The sequence below is a fragment of the Halyomorpha halys genome, unplaced genomic scaffold (assembly GCF_000696795.3).
Source record: "Halyomorpha halys isolate HHAL.00 unplaced genomic scaffold, Hhal_1.1 Scaffold586.1, whole genome shotgun sequence".
NCBI lineage: Eukaryota > Metazoa > Arthropoda > Insecta > Hemiptera > Pentatomidae > Halyomorpha > Halyomorpha halys.
This window is the reverse complement of record NW_027106076.1, coordinates 404,304-421,972: the sequence shown is the minus strand read 5'-3', so window position 1 is coordinate 421,972 and position 17,669 is coordinate 404,304. Positions and strand designations below refer to the sequence as shown.

General features: G+C 28.2%; 1 protein-coding gene across 3 annotated transcripts in view; it reads left to right on the top strand.

Moving 5' to 3' along the window:
• gek (serine/threonine-protein kinase gek) overlaps nucleotides 1-17,669 on the top strand; it is a 62,341-nt gene that overhangs the window by 2,975 nt on the left and 41,697 nt on the right. For all 3 annotated transcript variants that reach the window (XR_010845174.1, XM_014426597.2, XM_014426596.2), the window contains exons 2-13: nucleotides 1,881-2,051; nucleotides 10,700-10,890; nucleotides 10,972-11,052; nucleotides 11,126-11,274; nucleotides 11,363-11,513; nucleotides 12,084-12,227; nucleotides 12,324-12,446; nucleotides 12,656-12,867; nucleotides 13,176-13,291; nucleotides 14,846-14,977; nucleotides 16,334-16,461; nucleotides 16,690-16,796. Coding sequence is in view for 2 of the 3 variants with exons in the window: in XM_014426597.2 (XP_014282083.1) it covers nucleotides 1,881-2,051; nucleotides 10,700-10,890; nucleotides 10,972-11,052; nucleotides 11,126-11,274; nucleotides 11,363-11,513; nucleotides 12,084-12,227; nucleotides 12,324-12,446; nucleotides 12,656-12,867; nucleotides 13,176-13,291; nucleotides 14,846-14,977; nucleotides 16,334-16,461; nucleotides 16,690-16,796 (1,705 nt within the window). In the remaining variant the exon portion in view is untranslated. The remainder of the gene's footprint in view (nucleotides 1-1,880; nucleotides 2,052-10,699; nucleotides 10,891-10,971; nucleotides 11,053-11,125; nucleotides 11,275-11,362; nucleotides 11,514-12,083; nucleotides 12,228-12,323; nucleotides 12,447-12,655; nucleotides 12,868-13,175; nucleotides 13,292-14,845; nucleotides 14,978-16,333; nucleotides 16,462-16,689; nucleotides 16,797-17,669) is intronic.

The window sequence follows — 17,669 nt, the reverse complement described above, 5'->3', positions numbered from 1 at the left end:
CCTTTTACCGAGAAGATTGGATGGTCAGTCACCTTTCACCTATAAGGTATTTTAGTCTTCTCAGGAGTCACACTAAGGTCACAACACTAAGTAGGAGCAAACAGTGTTCATTAGAAGCAAAAAAATAAAGAGATGCTTACTTCTTTTTTATTTGACCATTCCATTGATTTTTTTTTTTTTTTTGTAGAAAATAGCAAATGGTTTTTGGTTGGAATCTTCTGATAGTTTTCTAACAAGTAGTTGATTTATACAGTTTTTTTTCCTATTTGTGCCTCACAATATGGAAGATTGTGATTTTGTAATTTTTTTTTATTTTTAATTTTGCAATTATTAATATAATAATGATGTCTTTAAATTTTAAATAAGTGCATTTATCTAAATTGTTAAATTAAATTTTATTTGAGTGACAATTTTAATATATGAAAAGGAAATAATATGAATTATTACAATAATTTAAAAAGTAAAAATAATAATTTATGTAATATAGCAGAAACTATTTTCAATTGTAATAGGAAGGGGTAGGTAATGATTCACCTAAAGCTGATTCATGTAGCAGCTTATTCACCAAACATTTATAGTTAAATTTCCTCATTCCCACTCATATCAATCTGATTCTAATGTTTTCAAATTTCATTCCAAGCACAGTTTGACTTCAGTTTCAGTAAATCTGAAAACTTTGGTTTATATCAGAAATTGGCATTTTGTGGCCCTCCGAGATATTGGAATGAAAAAAGAAGCTTTTTTCTATTTTTAAAAAATAAAAACACTTATTAAATTAAATGATCTTTTTTCATTTCCATTAGTTTGTTTTATAAAAAAAAATAATAAAATAGCTGGATAGTTTCTTGTCATCTCAAACTAGTTCTTGCAACATTGTAATGAAGACTTAGAAGCTATACGTATTTAATTATCTATTTTCAACAATTTTTTGGGAGAAATGAATTAAAATTTAACATTAATTATTGTTCCTTTGTTTTAGTTTGCTCCCATCCTCCATCTATTTCAAAAATTTTCATATATATTTAATTTTTTTGCAAGAATGATTAAAGTTTAGTACCAAATAATGTTATGTATTAATTCTGAATAAATTTTTGCTGTAAGTAACTTATTTATAAGAATATTTAGGCTTTATGGTGACATAGGGTTTGTAGATGAAATCTACTATATTGCATTATTAAAAATAATAGTACATTATTTTTAATAATGCAATTTTCATACTTTAAAATTATAGTCTATGTAGAAATAGACTATAATTTTAAAGTATGAAAATTGCATTATTAAAAATAATAATCACTTGATTAAGTACACAGGTCTTTAATAACCATGAAATAATAAAACATACAATTGGAACTAATCTTATAAGAATTAATTGCTAGTGCATGTTATTTCAGCCACATAATTAACTATATCATTTAAATATGATATTCTTAATGGTTTATTGATCATTTAAGCATTAGCATTTGAATCCGGCCTGGGGCATTGACTCCTTTCATTAAGTCGCAGTCCCACAAAATGAAAAATTTTAATCCCCCACCATGGTTAGAATATGTTGGTCACCTGTAGATAACTAGGCTAGGCGAACATCACTTTCACTGTGGATTGCCTTATATTAATTTTTTTAAAAATTAGTTTCATTTATTACCTTAAAAAACCATATATAAATAGTATTATTTATATATGTTGTTGTTTTTTTTGTATGTTACACATTGTGTATTAATATGATAACACAATTAAATAACATTATATTATTCAATTTCTTTTTATATTATTAAATTAATTGAATATAATCAGATGTCTAACTTAATCTGAGGAAAAAACTTGTATGGCTTAGTTACCAGTTATATTTGTTTCTTATTTAAAACTGTTTAACTCTTTTTCAGGAGAAAAACGTTTACGTCAGTTGGAGGCCTTGTTCCTTGGAGGACCCATACTGGCCCAAGGTCAATGCTTTAGTATTGAAACTCTTCTCGACATTCTTCTTGTTTTGTATGATGAATGCTGTAATTCTTCTTTACGGAGAGAAAAAACTGTTTCAGATTTTATCCAATTTGGTAAGTTGAAATTAAGAAAAATATTTCATTTTTATTGAATTATTAGGGTTTTATTTAACATTTCATACTTATTTCTTTAAATGTATTTTATTGATGAAATAAAAAGTTGTGTAATATAACCTTCGATGAATTGCATTTGGAAATTTCTGAATATATTTTTTTTAAACATTCTTAGATCAGTGCACTTGAAGCTGATTTGTTTATAATATAATATCAAGAAGTCTAATAAATTGAATTATATAAATATTATGAAATCTTTTCCAATTTTTTTAAATGTATTTTCTTTAAATATAGTGTGACTTTTGCACTGTATTAAAAGTCTTTGGAATCCGTTTGGGTTGCATTTGTACATATACACTAGAAGTCTAGCTCAACTATCTCTCCTGAGGAGGTATTAATAAGCAAATAAATAAATAAATGGTTAAGAAAACAATTATTTTATATAATGGAAGGTCAAACGTTAAGTTCTTTTGACTGTACCTGAACTATCTTCCTTTTATATTTTATATAATTTTGGATTTTTTTTATTTTATTGTATTCCATATTTATTAAATGGTCGTTATATGCCAATCAATTTGTTTTTTCATGCAAAATAAGATAAAACATTGTTTATTGTATTAAATAAGTTTTGATGTATAAAAAATCACACAAACCTAAAGAAACTTCCAGCAAAATGGACTAAATACATTTTTTTGAGGGTAAACGAAGTAAGATTCCTGTTTAGTGTCTTATAAAACCCTTGAATATAAATTTTTATATAAGTAAAAAATTAAAAATTTTTGGAAATAATTCTAAACTCTTTCCAATTTTATCCAAACCCATCATTATTACAACTGTTGAAAAGCTTAATGTCTGCTCTTTTGCCACCCATATCAATGTATTTATATTTTGTGCCTTTATAAGGGAAAAAAAGTTGTTTCAAATATATCAAAACATCTGAAAAGTTTTTATTTTATATCTCTGGTTATAATTTGTTTATAGAGGCATGGTTTGTACCATTTTGTGTAGTTGGTTGGTCCTAAACCTCTCCTAAGTTTTGTATCATGTTAAATTTTTTGTAATCTTTGAACAAAATTGAGAATAAAAAATTGTAAGGCAAAATTTTTGAGAAAAAAGGATTAATTTTGATTTATAAAAAGTCAGTTTTTAGAAAAATCAATAAATTTTTCTATTACTATTATTAACTTGCAAATTAGTGCATAAGATTTAAGAAATAGAAAAAACAAATTCAAGATGCTGATTGTTTGACAAGGCAACAATCTAAAATTGTGTAGAACGGGGAATAATTTTACATTCTTGAGTAACCTTCCCACCTTAACTTTGCCCATGAAGTTCTTCCTTAACGTGTTTGGCTATAACAATAGTGGTCACTGTTAGGAACATTAGCTAATACTACTATCTGAATTTGATCTTTGGAAGCAGAAAATATGTATTTCTGTATACAGAATATACAGTACCTATCTCCTTGCAGATTTAAAGACAACAATTTTCAATTTCAAATTTTTTTTTTTAAGTATCTGAATGTTGGAACAGTGAACACTTGAAAAGTGTGAATGTTTCTCTTATATTCTATTATCAAAGGCCGACAAATAAGCTACTCACTTCTGTCTTCTAAGTTTCTACATAGCATTATAAAAAAGTTATAAGGAAAAATTTTTGTGTAATTGAGTGTATGTTGTACTAATTCTCTTAACAAATTAAATTTTAAAGCTATTTTATATTCATGAAAATATTGATTCCAGGCTTTGGAAAGGTGCTAATCTTTCTCCTTCTCCAAAAAACAAAATCTTTCGAGAATCCAATTTCGTGTAAGAATCTATCATCTAAATTTAGGTTTCCTGGGCTGACCTAGGAGACTTAAATAGCTGTCTCAATGATGGATTCTTACAGGAAATTGAATTCTGGAATGATTTCATTCTTTAGAGTTTTTCAATTTTCCACAATGTTTGTACACAAATTACCAAATTCTGTAAAATATTGGTAACATTTTCTAAAAATTTTAGCTTTCAGGTCTTGATTACAATAGGCTGTTTGTATCTGAGAGTGGTAGTGTGGTGCCTTAGCAACCTCATAACTGTAACGGCACCTGTTCAAATCCAATCTGGGGGAGGGGAAAGAGGCTGTCTTTTATTTTGTGACAGCCCCCGGAATGAAAACTTAACTTTCCTCCCTCCCCTCCCCACTCTTATTGAAATAAATTGTTTACCTCTTGACAATCCTCCTTTCCCACTGTATGTCAAAAATGACTAGATAGGGGGTGATAAAAATAAAAGAAAGTTGTAATTACATGCACTGTTATGACCCAGCAAAAATCAAATCATAATTTCAAAAATTTTAGAGGTTATGGGAGTGAACTGTATATTGGGACACCCTGTATATACTTTCATTGTTTTTTCCCCACTTCATTTGGAAACCTGTTAGTAACTACTTTATACTAAATGAGCTGAAATTTGGTATATTGGGCTTTTTTCTATGATAAATAATAGCATAAAAGTTGGGTTTTGTTATTTGAGTAATAATTTCTACACTTCCAATTTTTAAGGCTTTTCCCATTCTAAATTGAGGTTGAAGATTAAAATTTCATAAGTGAATTGATCTGGCATTAATGAAGCTTGTAAAGTACAATCTTGGGTCACTGCCACTGTATTTCTTATAACAACACAACTTCAAATGATCCCTTTACTCTCAACAAAGTTTATTTAATTTTCCAACGTTTCGTCCCTTAGTCCATTGTCAAGGAGACAACATCCCTGGCAGAGGGTAGTTTCCATCTTCCAGTCTTCCTGGCAGTGGTTCTCTCCTTCTTCAACCTCCAAGGTTGGAGTGGTCTGAATCCACAGCTGTCTTCCATGCATAAACGAAATCCTAGAACCATGGGAAGTGCTCCTCAATTTTTTTTTTTCACCCTGGTATAATTGTGAACTTGAAGGATATCAATAATTTATCACCCTTCCTTAGGTATAGATGATTATTATCTTTCTTATTATTTTTGTAAAAGTAATTACATAAATTATTTTGTTGAAATTTATTTTTTTCCTCTAAGTTAAATTCAATATACTTTGAAATATTCAATACACTCTGAAACACTATTTTTTATTGCCAGACTATGAAAATGAGAATGTTTTAAATTCCCTTTTCACAAAATTTTACTTTTGATTTTGTTCTATTTGCTTACTAGTCTATTTCCTTCTGTTTTCACCAATTATTTTCATGTTAAGCTTGTCACTGTCATGCTATATCCTTTTCAATTTTTAAAAATTCCTGTTTAAAAACTATGCTAGTAAATGTAATGCTTTAGTATGTTAAAATTAGTATGCACAATGGGTCGTCAATCAGATTTTATCACTCCTAAGTAGTTTTTAGAAACTGATTTTTCCATATTTATTGCTGAAAGTATTGAAAGTGACTATCCAGCGATTGCTTTGATTCTATTTGCCTGGTTTCCAGGCTGCAAAAATTTTATTTTTCATCATCATTTATATTCTTTCCTACGAATTACTAATTTCTGATTAGACCTTCTTCTTAAAAAAAGCTATTGCAAATTATTTAAAACTACTTAAATTAGTAACATTTATCAGTTCAATATTAAAAGCATTTCGAAATGAGACAAAGAATTCAAATATTTTTTCTGTTGATCCTGAAAAAGAAACAGAAACCACCGAAATACCAGAGAAAACCTGAATTAGTCCTTATAGTATGTTTTATATGGAAGAAATGTATTAAATTATCTTCTTTATCTTTGAGGATATAAAGAATATAGAAACCTTTTCTATTATGTATTTTCTTTATGTATTTATATATTTGTTTGTGTTTATATATCTTTTATAACCTTAAACACAGCAGCTCTAATTCCCTGTTGATTCATTCCATGTACATGCTTCTTCAACTTACTGTTTAATATAATCATCATGAATTTTAATTTTTTTTTTTATCAGTGTGTTTAAGTTGAAAAAAAGTCTTTCAAGTACATGGCTTCCTCTCTATTTCTAACTTTTTTTTATTGTCTTATTTAATTTTTGAATGTTTTTTCTTGAAATTATCCTATTTCTGCATATTTCTATTGTGTTTATTATGATATATATTTCAAGTTTAATAATTTGTAAACTGAGAACAAAATCTATAGAATGAGAGCCATTGTGGAAGTATAGAAAGGAGTTTTTTGCATGTGTAAGTGAATGTTGTTGACAGAATCTGAGTAAATTTATACTATACCCATTTTATATTAATCCCTCCAATTTTAAATCAAATAATTTTAATGTTATTGTTTATTTTAAATGTAATCTGAATTAATGTAATTTAACTTGTCAGGAAATTCATAATCAAACTGTTAATTTTTTAATTCTTAATCAAATAAAGTATTTTCTTAAATTATCTTTATTTCTAAAGTTTCTTGGTAATTTAGATATTATTTATTTAAATGAATTTTTATTAAGTTATTGTTTTATAAATCAGTTGATGTATTCTCATTATAATAAGGTTTGAAAATGTTTAGTTAGTTCTGAGGCTCGATGTCATTCTCACTTAATGAATTTCAGATGTCAGGATTTCTACATTTCTTTCTTCAGTTAGATCCATCATATTCATTTTTGTGAGGTAAGCTATTGTTTTCCCTCATTGGCTTACCCATCCCATAGTAACTTGGAATCTTACCCATGTAATCCCCCCTCCCTCCTTTTTTAAAGACAGTTTGCTTCTTGCATATCTAATGACCCTGTCATTTTTTTTTATTTATACTGTCTTACCAGCTGTAAATCTATAAGTTCTACATTATAGAGATGCTACCCCTGTCATTTCATTTCTTTTTGGATGGACGAATATAAAACTATGTTATCAATTGGATCATCTTATCAACCACATTCATAAATTAGCACAAAGTTTAAAATAAACTTTCAGTTAGTAATGCTTGGTAATACACATTTGTGTGGTGTTGGACTGTATGAGTCAGTGGTAATTGTTTGAAGGGTATGGCTCTAGAAGATGTTTGCATCTTGGTTGAATGAATGTTAGTTATTTTTAACTTTTAATCTTGCCTTCTTCTCTCTCCTGCATTTGTCATTTATTTGATCTAGTAGAAGCAACATATATTAGTCTTTTTTTTAGTCATTTATATATTGTCGCTTGCGCTGTGATACCTTTTAAATCTGAAAAATTACAATGTGGTTTTAATACTTATAGAGAGTATTAATAATTTTAATGACGATTAAGCGTTACCAAATACTTTTAGATAAGTAACTTTAAAATTGGTGTTAATCAGAAGTATAAAGTAGAATATAATATATATTTTAATCATAGCTGTTATCAGAGGAAAAATTCTAAGCAAATGTCGGCACAATCCTTCCTTGAATTCTCCTATTTGGTATTGTCAATGTGATGATATTGATAAGGCATTTTCTCACCTTGTTTTTACTTTTGGTTCCTAAAGTTGTTACTAGCATACATGATCTTCTGTTGTTTTCATTTTTTGTTTGGTAATTACTATTTTTTTTCTCTACTTAAATTTGAATGATGGACCTTTCCAATAATTTTTTTTTTCCTGTATAGTAACTGATAATATGAAGGAGTAAGTGGATTAATGGGCTATATAACATTTTTTGAATCTTTAGTTTGGATGAAGGGAGTAGGTGCTAATCTAGCTGGTGTGAGGCATTCTAGCCTGAAAATACAATTAAAAACTGTGATACCTAGATGTAGATGTGGCTATGTACACTTCAAACCATAACAAGCTCCAACAGAGAAAAATTGAACTTTGTTTTCTTAAAATTTACTATTTATAACATAACCCCTTCATCAACTTACCCCTTCATATAATATATATCAAGAATATTACAGAAACATTCTACATAAACAATTTAGCACCATTTAGTGAATCTTGTTATAATAAAGAAATGAATCTTGTTATAATAAAAAAGATAGTGGGTAGTGAGTTTTTGTTTAATGAATGCTGCTTTGAATCATCCTAACTATAAGTTAAAGTTCAACTCTTTAAGTAAAACAAACAAAAAAAAAAAAAAAAACTCTTTAAGTAAAACAAACAAAAAAAAAAAAAACAGTGCAATATTTGAAAACAAAAATGTTAAATGTGAGAAAGTTCAAAGAAAAAATAATAGTTTTGAATTTCTCTTTGATCACAATCAGAAGACCTTTATGAAGAGTTACCGGAAACAACAGGAATTTCAAAGAGTTTTGTAAAGGATAATAGAGAAGTAAATCAGGAAATTAAGTTTGTTTTTACCTATGAGGACATGAATTCACAACTTAACGTCTTGCTCCTAATTATTTAAAATAGAAGTTTTTATTATATTTTATTTTATTGGAAAGTATACGTCAGTCACATATTGAAAAATCATATTCTGGATTATCCTTTGATACTTTATTTTTTAAATTTTAATAGTTTGTCAACCAGTCATTTTAGTATTATTACTTTTTTATAGTTGTGTAGGTATATATTAATATTCAGATGGAGGTGCGATGTGGATTCTGATGTATGAATTAATCATTTGTTTTCATCCTTATTTTTCCTTACCGAGAAATTTGAAGTAAATCAATATCTGACGTAGTTGGCAACATTTGTACTGTTGATTAGTACCATGACCAGTTAATAATTTTGTTGTTACCTGAATCTTTTTTATGCTGTACATACATTCGTGTTGCATGAACTCAACTCAAGTTTCAGTTGATTCAGTATCAATAAATCATAGAAACTAATAACCAATTGTTTTACATATTTAGTGATATTGAGAATTGTTAATTCTTATCTCATATTGTATGTCAAAATTGGTAGCTTCAAATGATGCTTTTGATCCACTCTATAGTTAAAAAGAATATTTATATAAGGATTTACTTAAAGAACTCTTGTATACTACAGTAGTATAGTAAGAGTTTTTTATAGTTTTTTCTAACAGGATTTATATCACTTTTTATTATGTATTGCATTTATATTAATAAAGTTTTGAAGTAATTATTTTGTACTTACTTCTGCTAGTTATATTATCTTTTGTCAGTATACTTAATTGGTATTCTATAGAATATCTAAACATAAAATTAAATTTGAACTGGTGTATCTTAGGCTTTGTATAATATATTTAAACATTGCCATGCAGTTTTTATAGATCTAGTAGTAGTACAATCTTGGCATTATAGTCAGTTTTTTTAAGAAGTTATATCTACGAACTATTTGTGCCATTTTTAAATTTAACTGTTAATAAAATGTTGAGTTTATACCTAAATAGAACTTAAAGTCATTATAACAGTTTCATAATCTGCACCCTATTTATTTTACTGTTATGCTAAAGGAGGTAACTGATATTTTTGGTTAAATAGTGTTGTTGATGCTTGCAGAATCAGAGTGCCTAGTTGCTGGGAAATGTTAGGGAAAATATATTTTTCTATTGGGGTGCCTAGTTGCTGGGAAATGTTAGGGAAAATATATTTTTCTATTGGAGTGCCTATGTTCAGTTGTTAGTCCTCGGCACTTCCTTCCACACTTGACAGTCTATTTGGTCATTAATCCTCTGTTGTTGTTATCACACCCACAATATCAGATATTTCGAAATTACTCATAAATCAGAATATCCCAATTATATTCTCAATATTATAGTTTATAAATTTTCAAAAGAATTAATTTTAAATAGTTACTTCTTATATTTGAATTTATTAGGATGCATATTAATATATTTTAAAGATAAGTAAAGAAGCAAATCTTAGTAGTTTACTTCCTTATATAATTGTATACCCAAAAACTTGACTCATTTATGGATGTAAAATTACTGTAATTTTATATATAAAGTATATTTTTAATATCAGTGTCCAATAAATGACTTCGTAAATGTCCTACTCCCAATTCAAAGTTTCTCTGAATGTCAAGTTCTTTTAACAAGTTTAAAAAAAATGATGGTGATGATTAATGTATTATCATTAGTATTTGATGTATGTCTGATAATGTAACAATTATTATCAGTTCAAGTAAATTTTGATAGGAAAAAAGTTATTGGGAAAGTCAGGGAATTTCTCCCAGCTACTTTGCTAGACTCCCCATGTTTAATACATCTAATCATAGAGTGGTATAGGTATAAGTACATCGGAAATATTTTGAAAATGTTTGCTTTGATACTTAGACAGTTTAGCTGTGAGGGTGACAGTTCTTTAGCAGTTTTAGGGATTTGGATTCTTACAGAATGATGAATGTAGCCCCTCAGTTTAACCTATAATTCTGTTACCTCTTTTGTGCTTAGTGTGTCAGTATATTCCCTAGGCTCATTTAAAATAAATAACTCATTTTTCAAGAATAACTTGTTGGTTCAAACTTTATTGTTGTTAGAATTAAAAGCTTTTTTGAAGTGTTTTTCTTTCCTCCCTCTTCTTTCTATTATTACTCATATAGTAACTACTTAGCGATTTTTCATTTATTTTCCATCTGAAACGAGGAAAAATGAATTATATAAAGATAGATAGTTTATTAATTATTAGTTTAATTCTTACAATTGTTATTTTATTATACTGTTAACTACATTAAAAATTGATATTTTTTGTTATAGTTCTTAAATTGTCATGTTAATATACTGTTAATCACTTAAAAATTTATATTTTTTGATATTTAAAACTATCTGAACTTCTAGTTTTTTAATTTTCTCGTATTATATTTTTTTTAGCCAAACCTGTTGCTAATTGTGTAAAGTCGCTTCGTTTAACCCGTGATGATTTTGAATTAGTCAAAGTTATTGGGAGAGGTGCGTTTGGAGAAGTATGTGTAGTGAAAATGAAAAAAACTGATAAAGTGTTTGCCATGAAGATCTTAAACAAGTGGGAAATGCTTAAACGAGCAGAAACAGCATGTTTTCAGGTATTACACTCAACTATAAGATAAAATACTGATAATTGTTTTTAAATTACTTGAAAAAATGTTTCATAAATTTATTTATAGGAAGAAAGAGATGTTTTAGTTTATGGTGATCGTCGTTGGATCACAAACCTCCATTATGCATTTCAGGATGAAAATAATTTGGTAACTAAGTAACTTTTATAACTTAGAATTTAATTTATTTATTTTTTGGTAATATTTTATTATTTTATTACAGTATTTAGTGATGGATTACTATTGTGGAGGGGATTTGTTAACATTATTAAGCAAGTTTGAGGATCGTTTGCCTGAAGACATGGCTAAGTTTTATATAGCTGAAATGGTTTTGGCCATTTCTTCTATACATAACCTTAGATATGTGCATAGGTAGGTTTTTTTTAAAGATTTATAATTACAATTAAAAATGGTATTATCTATTTGTAAATATTATTTATATTTTACATTTTGTTTTTAGGGATATAAAACCAGATAATGTTCTTCTGGATGCTAATGGTCACATACGCTTGGCAGATTTTGGTTCATGTTTGAAATTATTTAAAGATGGAACAGTTCAAAGCAATGTTGCTGTTGGCACTCCAGACTATATATCACCTGAAATACTCCGAGTAAGTTATTGTGATGGAAAACTCTCCTTTTAGCTGTGCATGTGTTTGATATTTTATTTACAAAAATACAGTCCATCATATATTGTATTCCTATTTTAATTAGAATATAAAGGTCTCGTTCACAAAAAAAAAAAAATTAAACTTTATAGTTCCACGTTGTCCACATAGCAATAACTAATAGATGAGTGTATATATTTCTATGTTATACATCATATTAGATAGTGAGTATTAAACTATGAAATTGTAAAACATATTAACATGTTGGCAGTGGCATGTAAAATCTTTTAAATCCTTTACCAATAGTATTGGCCCCCGTTGTTTTTTTTATTTACCTATGTTATATCTGTGTTCCAAAAAGTTGATATAACATGACTGCTTATTTTAAGGGGGAACAAAAATGGTAATGGTTTTAACAATGAAGTATGTGATCTGGACTAAGATTTCTTAACGAGATAGCTTCTTGAAAACTAAAAAGTTGTAAAACCAATTGTATTGGCCTTATTAATATTATTTCAATTTCAATTATTGTACTATTTTCATACAAGCATTATGAGGACCTTTTATTTATAGGCGATGGAAGATGGGCAAGGAAGATATGGACCTGAATGCGATTGGTGGTCACTTGGGGTTTGCATGTATGAGATGCTGTATGGTGAGACCCCGTTTTATGCTGAATCTCTTGTTGAAACCTATGGGAAGATTATGAACCACAAAGTATGAATTTATTTATATGTTTTTAAAACTTCTGGTTTATTTGTATATATATTTTAAATTTATTTGTTTACTCATTCACTTTACCTTGATAAATAGAACTGTTTCGATTTTCCTGGAGGGCTGGATTATGATGTATCTGATGAAGCAAAAGATTTAATGAAACACCTTATTTGTGGTTCAGAGTATAGGTTAGGCCAAAATGGTGTTCAGGACTTCAAGGTAAGATTTTTAACATTTGTGTAAATATTCATTACTAATTGACTAAATTTGTTATAATTTGGATTTATGACAAATCAGTAGAAATTGTTTTATTTTTTATTATAAGCATTAATTGAGGGCGATAATAATAGCTCATTTATGTGGACTCCTGATTATTATTTATTTTTCATATTGCATCACAAATGTGTAAATACTCATTTCATTTTTAGAATCATGTTTGGTTTAGCGGTGTGGATTGGGACACAATAAGGGAAAGTAAAGCCCCTTACATACCAGAAGTTAGTAGTCCAACTGATACTTCCAATTTTGATGTTGATGATAATGACATTAGGTGCAGTGAAGCAATTCCTCCTACTCCTGCAAATCCGGCTTTTGCAGGGTTACATTTACCTTTTGTGGGATTTACCTTTACTCAGGGCAGGTAAGCAATAAATATTTATCCTAATTTATTTTGAATTGTACTTTCAGCATGATATTAGCTTAATGAATTATGAAAATGAATATGTGGTACTAAAAATTTGGCCAATGTAAGAGCTCTACATAAAACATTTTCAAAAGGATGATTAATGCAAATATTTATTTGTAAATATGTAATTAACAATAATTTCATTACTTATTGTTCTGAATCATATTAGCTTAAATTTATATGTAGCTAATAATATATTTATAACTAATTGTTTCAAATCAAACGTTTATCATTATATCAATTTAAATTTTGCTTATTTTTAGTCGTACAAGTGATTTAACTAGTCTTCCAATAGTTTCTGATAGTAGTGATGAAGAACTTAGTAGACATTTACGAGAGTTAGAACAAGAAAATTTGCGGTTATCTAAAAGTGTTTCAGGTATGTCATTTTATCTTAATCTCATTTTCATGCAATTATTGAATATTTTTGACTGTTAGGTATTAATTTTGTAATGGCTAAATGTTATTCATCAACATTACTCTATATATTTTTTTTTCAAACTCCAAAGAAATATTCTATAAAAATATTTCAAATTAGTAGGATTTGTTTGCGCGGGGAAATGGCCATGTTTTTACATGAATATGGCAATATTAATGCAAACAGTTTTCTTAGAGAGAATGTTGCAGTCATTCTTGAACACTGAGTCCTTTGTATGTTTTATTCGCAATGAAAGTATTTTCTTGTTGCCAAGTTAAGAGAAAAAACTAACAAAGTAAGACTCCTGAAAAGGTTATAACCACCAAAAGATAACGAATTTTAAGTCTAAAAATCTCTTTTCTAATCTAACGTTTTAGTAATTAATCAGTCCTCAATCCTTCACAAAGGATCTTATGTATCATAATTGAAAATATGTTAATGTGGTTAAAGGTAAGATGTTTTTTCTTACATTGAAAAATTGTCAAGAAATGTTGGTTTTGACCTTTTTTGGGGGAAGCTCTTCAAATAATAACTGAATTAATTTTAAATATTGATATGACTATAATATGGAAAGTAGGATATTAATAGTATGCACGACTGTATTAAGATTTTGGTTAAACATTAAATCAATAGAGGTATTGCCTAGTGTTATTGAAATTTGTTTTATGTCAACCTTTGAGAATGGAGGGGCAATGAGCTGTCTTGGTTATCTTATACAATAGATTTTTGAACAGGTGTTAATTCAGGATCTACTGTATCTCGCACTTGCATAGGCTGAATCATCTCTGCTCAAAAGTTATTCATGATGTTAGCTCACTCAGCCACTTCGATATTTTTCTTTCTGATGCTACTACATTTGATCATATTGGCCTTCCCGGGTATCGTAGGGTTTCTTTTGAGCTTGCTCTTTCCTATCATTTAAAACCATTTAAGCCCCACTTAGCGTAAGAAATTCTTTAATCCTTTAGCTATCAAGTGGTATAATTGAATTTTACGGCAGTGCCAAATAGGATCTACCAATTTTGTTATTATTGGGTTTTCTAATTGCTTATGGTACCATAGTAAATTCATTGACATCTTCATGTCCAAAAATAGTTAATTTAGTTGATATATTATATTGATAAATAGTGGTTAATTATCTGAACTAATTATAATGTGGTTTTGATTAACACTATTCCTAGTACTCATGTTTATGTTTATTTTTTAAATATTTTTCTTATAGTAAATATATTTTGTTGGTGTTGAAAGTTTCTATTATTTTTTTTAAATGTGTTATTTGAAATTTGTTGTTATTGGCTCTGAAAACTTCCATATTACCTCACATATTGTGAAGGCAATATAATGGCTGCTCCAGAATAGTTTAAATTGGTTTCCTTGAATTCTGAGATGTTCAAGTTGATTTGAAATTTTGTCAAATCATCTCCAAACCCTCTCTCAGTCTCAAAAAATTATATAATTCTTTATGAAATTGTCAATCTAAAATAAAATGGAAGTTTATGTTTATTTTAATTTCAGAGCTAAAAAAAGCTATTGAGATGCAGTCCAGTGATGAATGTGAAAACTTGAGAAAAGTTTCACCCACCAGTGAGAGTGCTAGTCTGAGGAGGTTACAAGATGAAATTGACATTCTCACTAAAAGAAATGCAGGTAGTTGAATTTACGTTTTTTTTAAAATATTAGAAAAGAAATACAGATAATAGCATTTTCTAAATAATTTATTTCCAAGTAGTGGTTTAATGATTAACCGTAAAGGAAAGTAATTTAGTAATTAATGATATATAATTAATTATTAACTTTTATCAGTCACTAGTTTTTTATAAGTGATCCTCACTAGGTTGTAGGTAGTTCCGGTAAGCATGCAAAAAAAAATTCAGTATTGTAAGAATAACTTTTTTGCTAGAAATTATTTATTTTACACATGTATGAGATTCAAATAACTATTTATTTAGAAATGATGGGTATGATGAATGACTATGAAATGATGAAATGAAATGGTAGTGATATATAACTGCAAATGTCAATTTCTTTGTTACGGATAATTAACTAATTAGCAGTCCTACCAATTCTTCCAACAAAAAATACCCACTCAGCGCCTTGAAAAACGGTATAACTATTTCATGGTTAGAGTAATGTCGCATTGGGTTAGGTGTAATCGTTAGTAGTACAAGTAAAGTCAGTGAAGTAACTGTTACTTTTACAGTCATATGTATACGCCTTGATAGTGAACTATCGAATGCATGTTGACTAACCGTTGCACTAACTACAACGTTTAACTGTCATATGTATACGCCTTGACAGTGAACTCTCGCAACATATTACCTTAAGAAATGTAATTACGATAGGTGAAAAAACATTGTTGTTATATATTTGCCCAAGAACTTAAAATCAGAGGGTTTCAACATGTTTCGCTTTGTCACCTCCAACGTGACAAAGTGCTGTTATCACATGAAAGGTACAAAGTACTATTTGGTACGAAGTGAGTGGTAATTATTTTTTTTTAGAACCGGATTTTGGGTTTGGAAGAGACTGATTTCCATATTATATAATATAGAATTTAGAAATATTATTTATTATATAATATAGAAATAATAGGGCTGAAATAAGATGAGCTAATCAGAGAATTTAGAAGGCTGGGACAACACTGAATTTTGGGAACTGTATCCTGTAAATATAATTCTGGTTATAGCAGTGTGGTGAATTAGATGAGCATGTAAGAATGTATGGCTTAAGAACGAACGTATTCCTAAAATGTTAATGAATTCTGAACTGACGGGTAAACATCTGAGGATAGACTGAAGCATTAGTGGTAGGATTGCATCAATACTGATCTGGTAGATTTGGGTTTGTGGGGTGCGTCATTGGACAAATGTGTGTAGAGAACAATTGGTGCTATCGGCATCGAATCTTCAGGTTCACTAAGCCTTTTATTATTATTTTTGTACATACAAAGCTGTTTAATTTTTACATTAGAAATTAATACATTTAATTTTATTTATATTTCAGAACTTGAACATCAGTTACACGTCCTTGACAATGTTCAAGAAAACCAGTCATCCGATACCCCACAAAAAATCAGGGAGCTTGAAAAGGCTGTTAGAATGATAAAACAAGAAAAGGATGAAGCAATGAAAGTTAGTTTAAATTATAAAATAAAAAAGTTATATATTTATATTAAAACTGGTGTTTAACTAAGCTTCATATTTTGGATGAAATTTATTTATTTACTTATTTATTAAGGTTTTCAAAGAAATTAATTGTAACTTTTTCTTTCCCTACAGTTTAGATTTGGACTTAACTAAGCCTTTACTGCTTACAGTTTGAGATGTCATTATAATTTTTGTAAAATATGATTTTTTTAGGACAAATTAGATTACCTAGAAAAGCTGAAAATGCAAGATAAAGAATTGAAAGATGCTTTAAGTCAGCGAAAGCTAGCAATGGCTGAATACTCAGAGGTCTCCGACAAGTAAGTATAATATTATAATTATCTTAATAGAAAAGAATATTACAATTCTTTAGTATGATCAGAAAATGTTATTCGATTTGGTGGTTTCAGGGAAAGTGTAAATAAAACAATAGTTTATTATTTTATTTATTTTGTTGTTATAGATTTTAATTAAAATTGTATGCTATCACTTCTCAGACACCTCCAAGCAATGGAACCACATTTCCTTGCTGTTCCTTTATTTTGTTAATCCTTCCATTTTAGCCCTAGTTTTCAACCCCCTCTCCCCTTCCCCAAAAAAAGTTCCTCTTTGGATTCATCCATGTCCATTTAGAGCTCTGTCTCTTGACATTTTAATGTTTATTGTTTCTAAGGTGATCAATTTTTTTACAATGTAAAGGAGGACAAAAAAAATTTTGAAAATGTTCAATTAAATAAATGAAACATTTTATTAATTTAAAAAATACACTAATTATGCTTTGAATTACTTAATTAAATGAGTATATTTCTATTGACCGAATATTTTTTGTCAATTATTTCATTTTCTAACAGTATATTGGAAATTTTAGAGCAAGAAGTATCCTTCATGTTGAATTTTACGGTAAGAGCTTTAACTAGAATTTCAACATTCAATGTTGATTTCTCACTAGTCCCAAAATCATTACCAATTAAAAAAATGCTGAATTAGTGGTAGGGCAGTATAATGTAAATTCAATAAGAATAACTAAATTTTCTAGAGAGTATTAGATAATTTAAAAACATTGAAAATGAGAACAGGTCATGGGACCCTTTTTGAGGAACCAATAGGTGGAGGAGGACCATTATTTACCTTATTGATTATATATTTTTAAATGTTTTTATTATATATGTAGTTAATCTTTTTTTTTTTTTTTT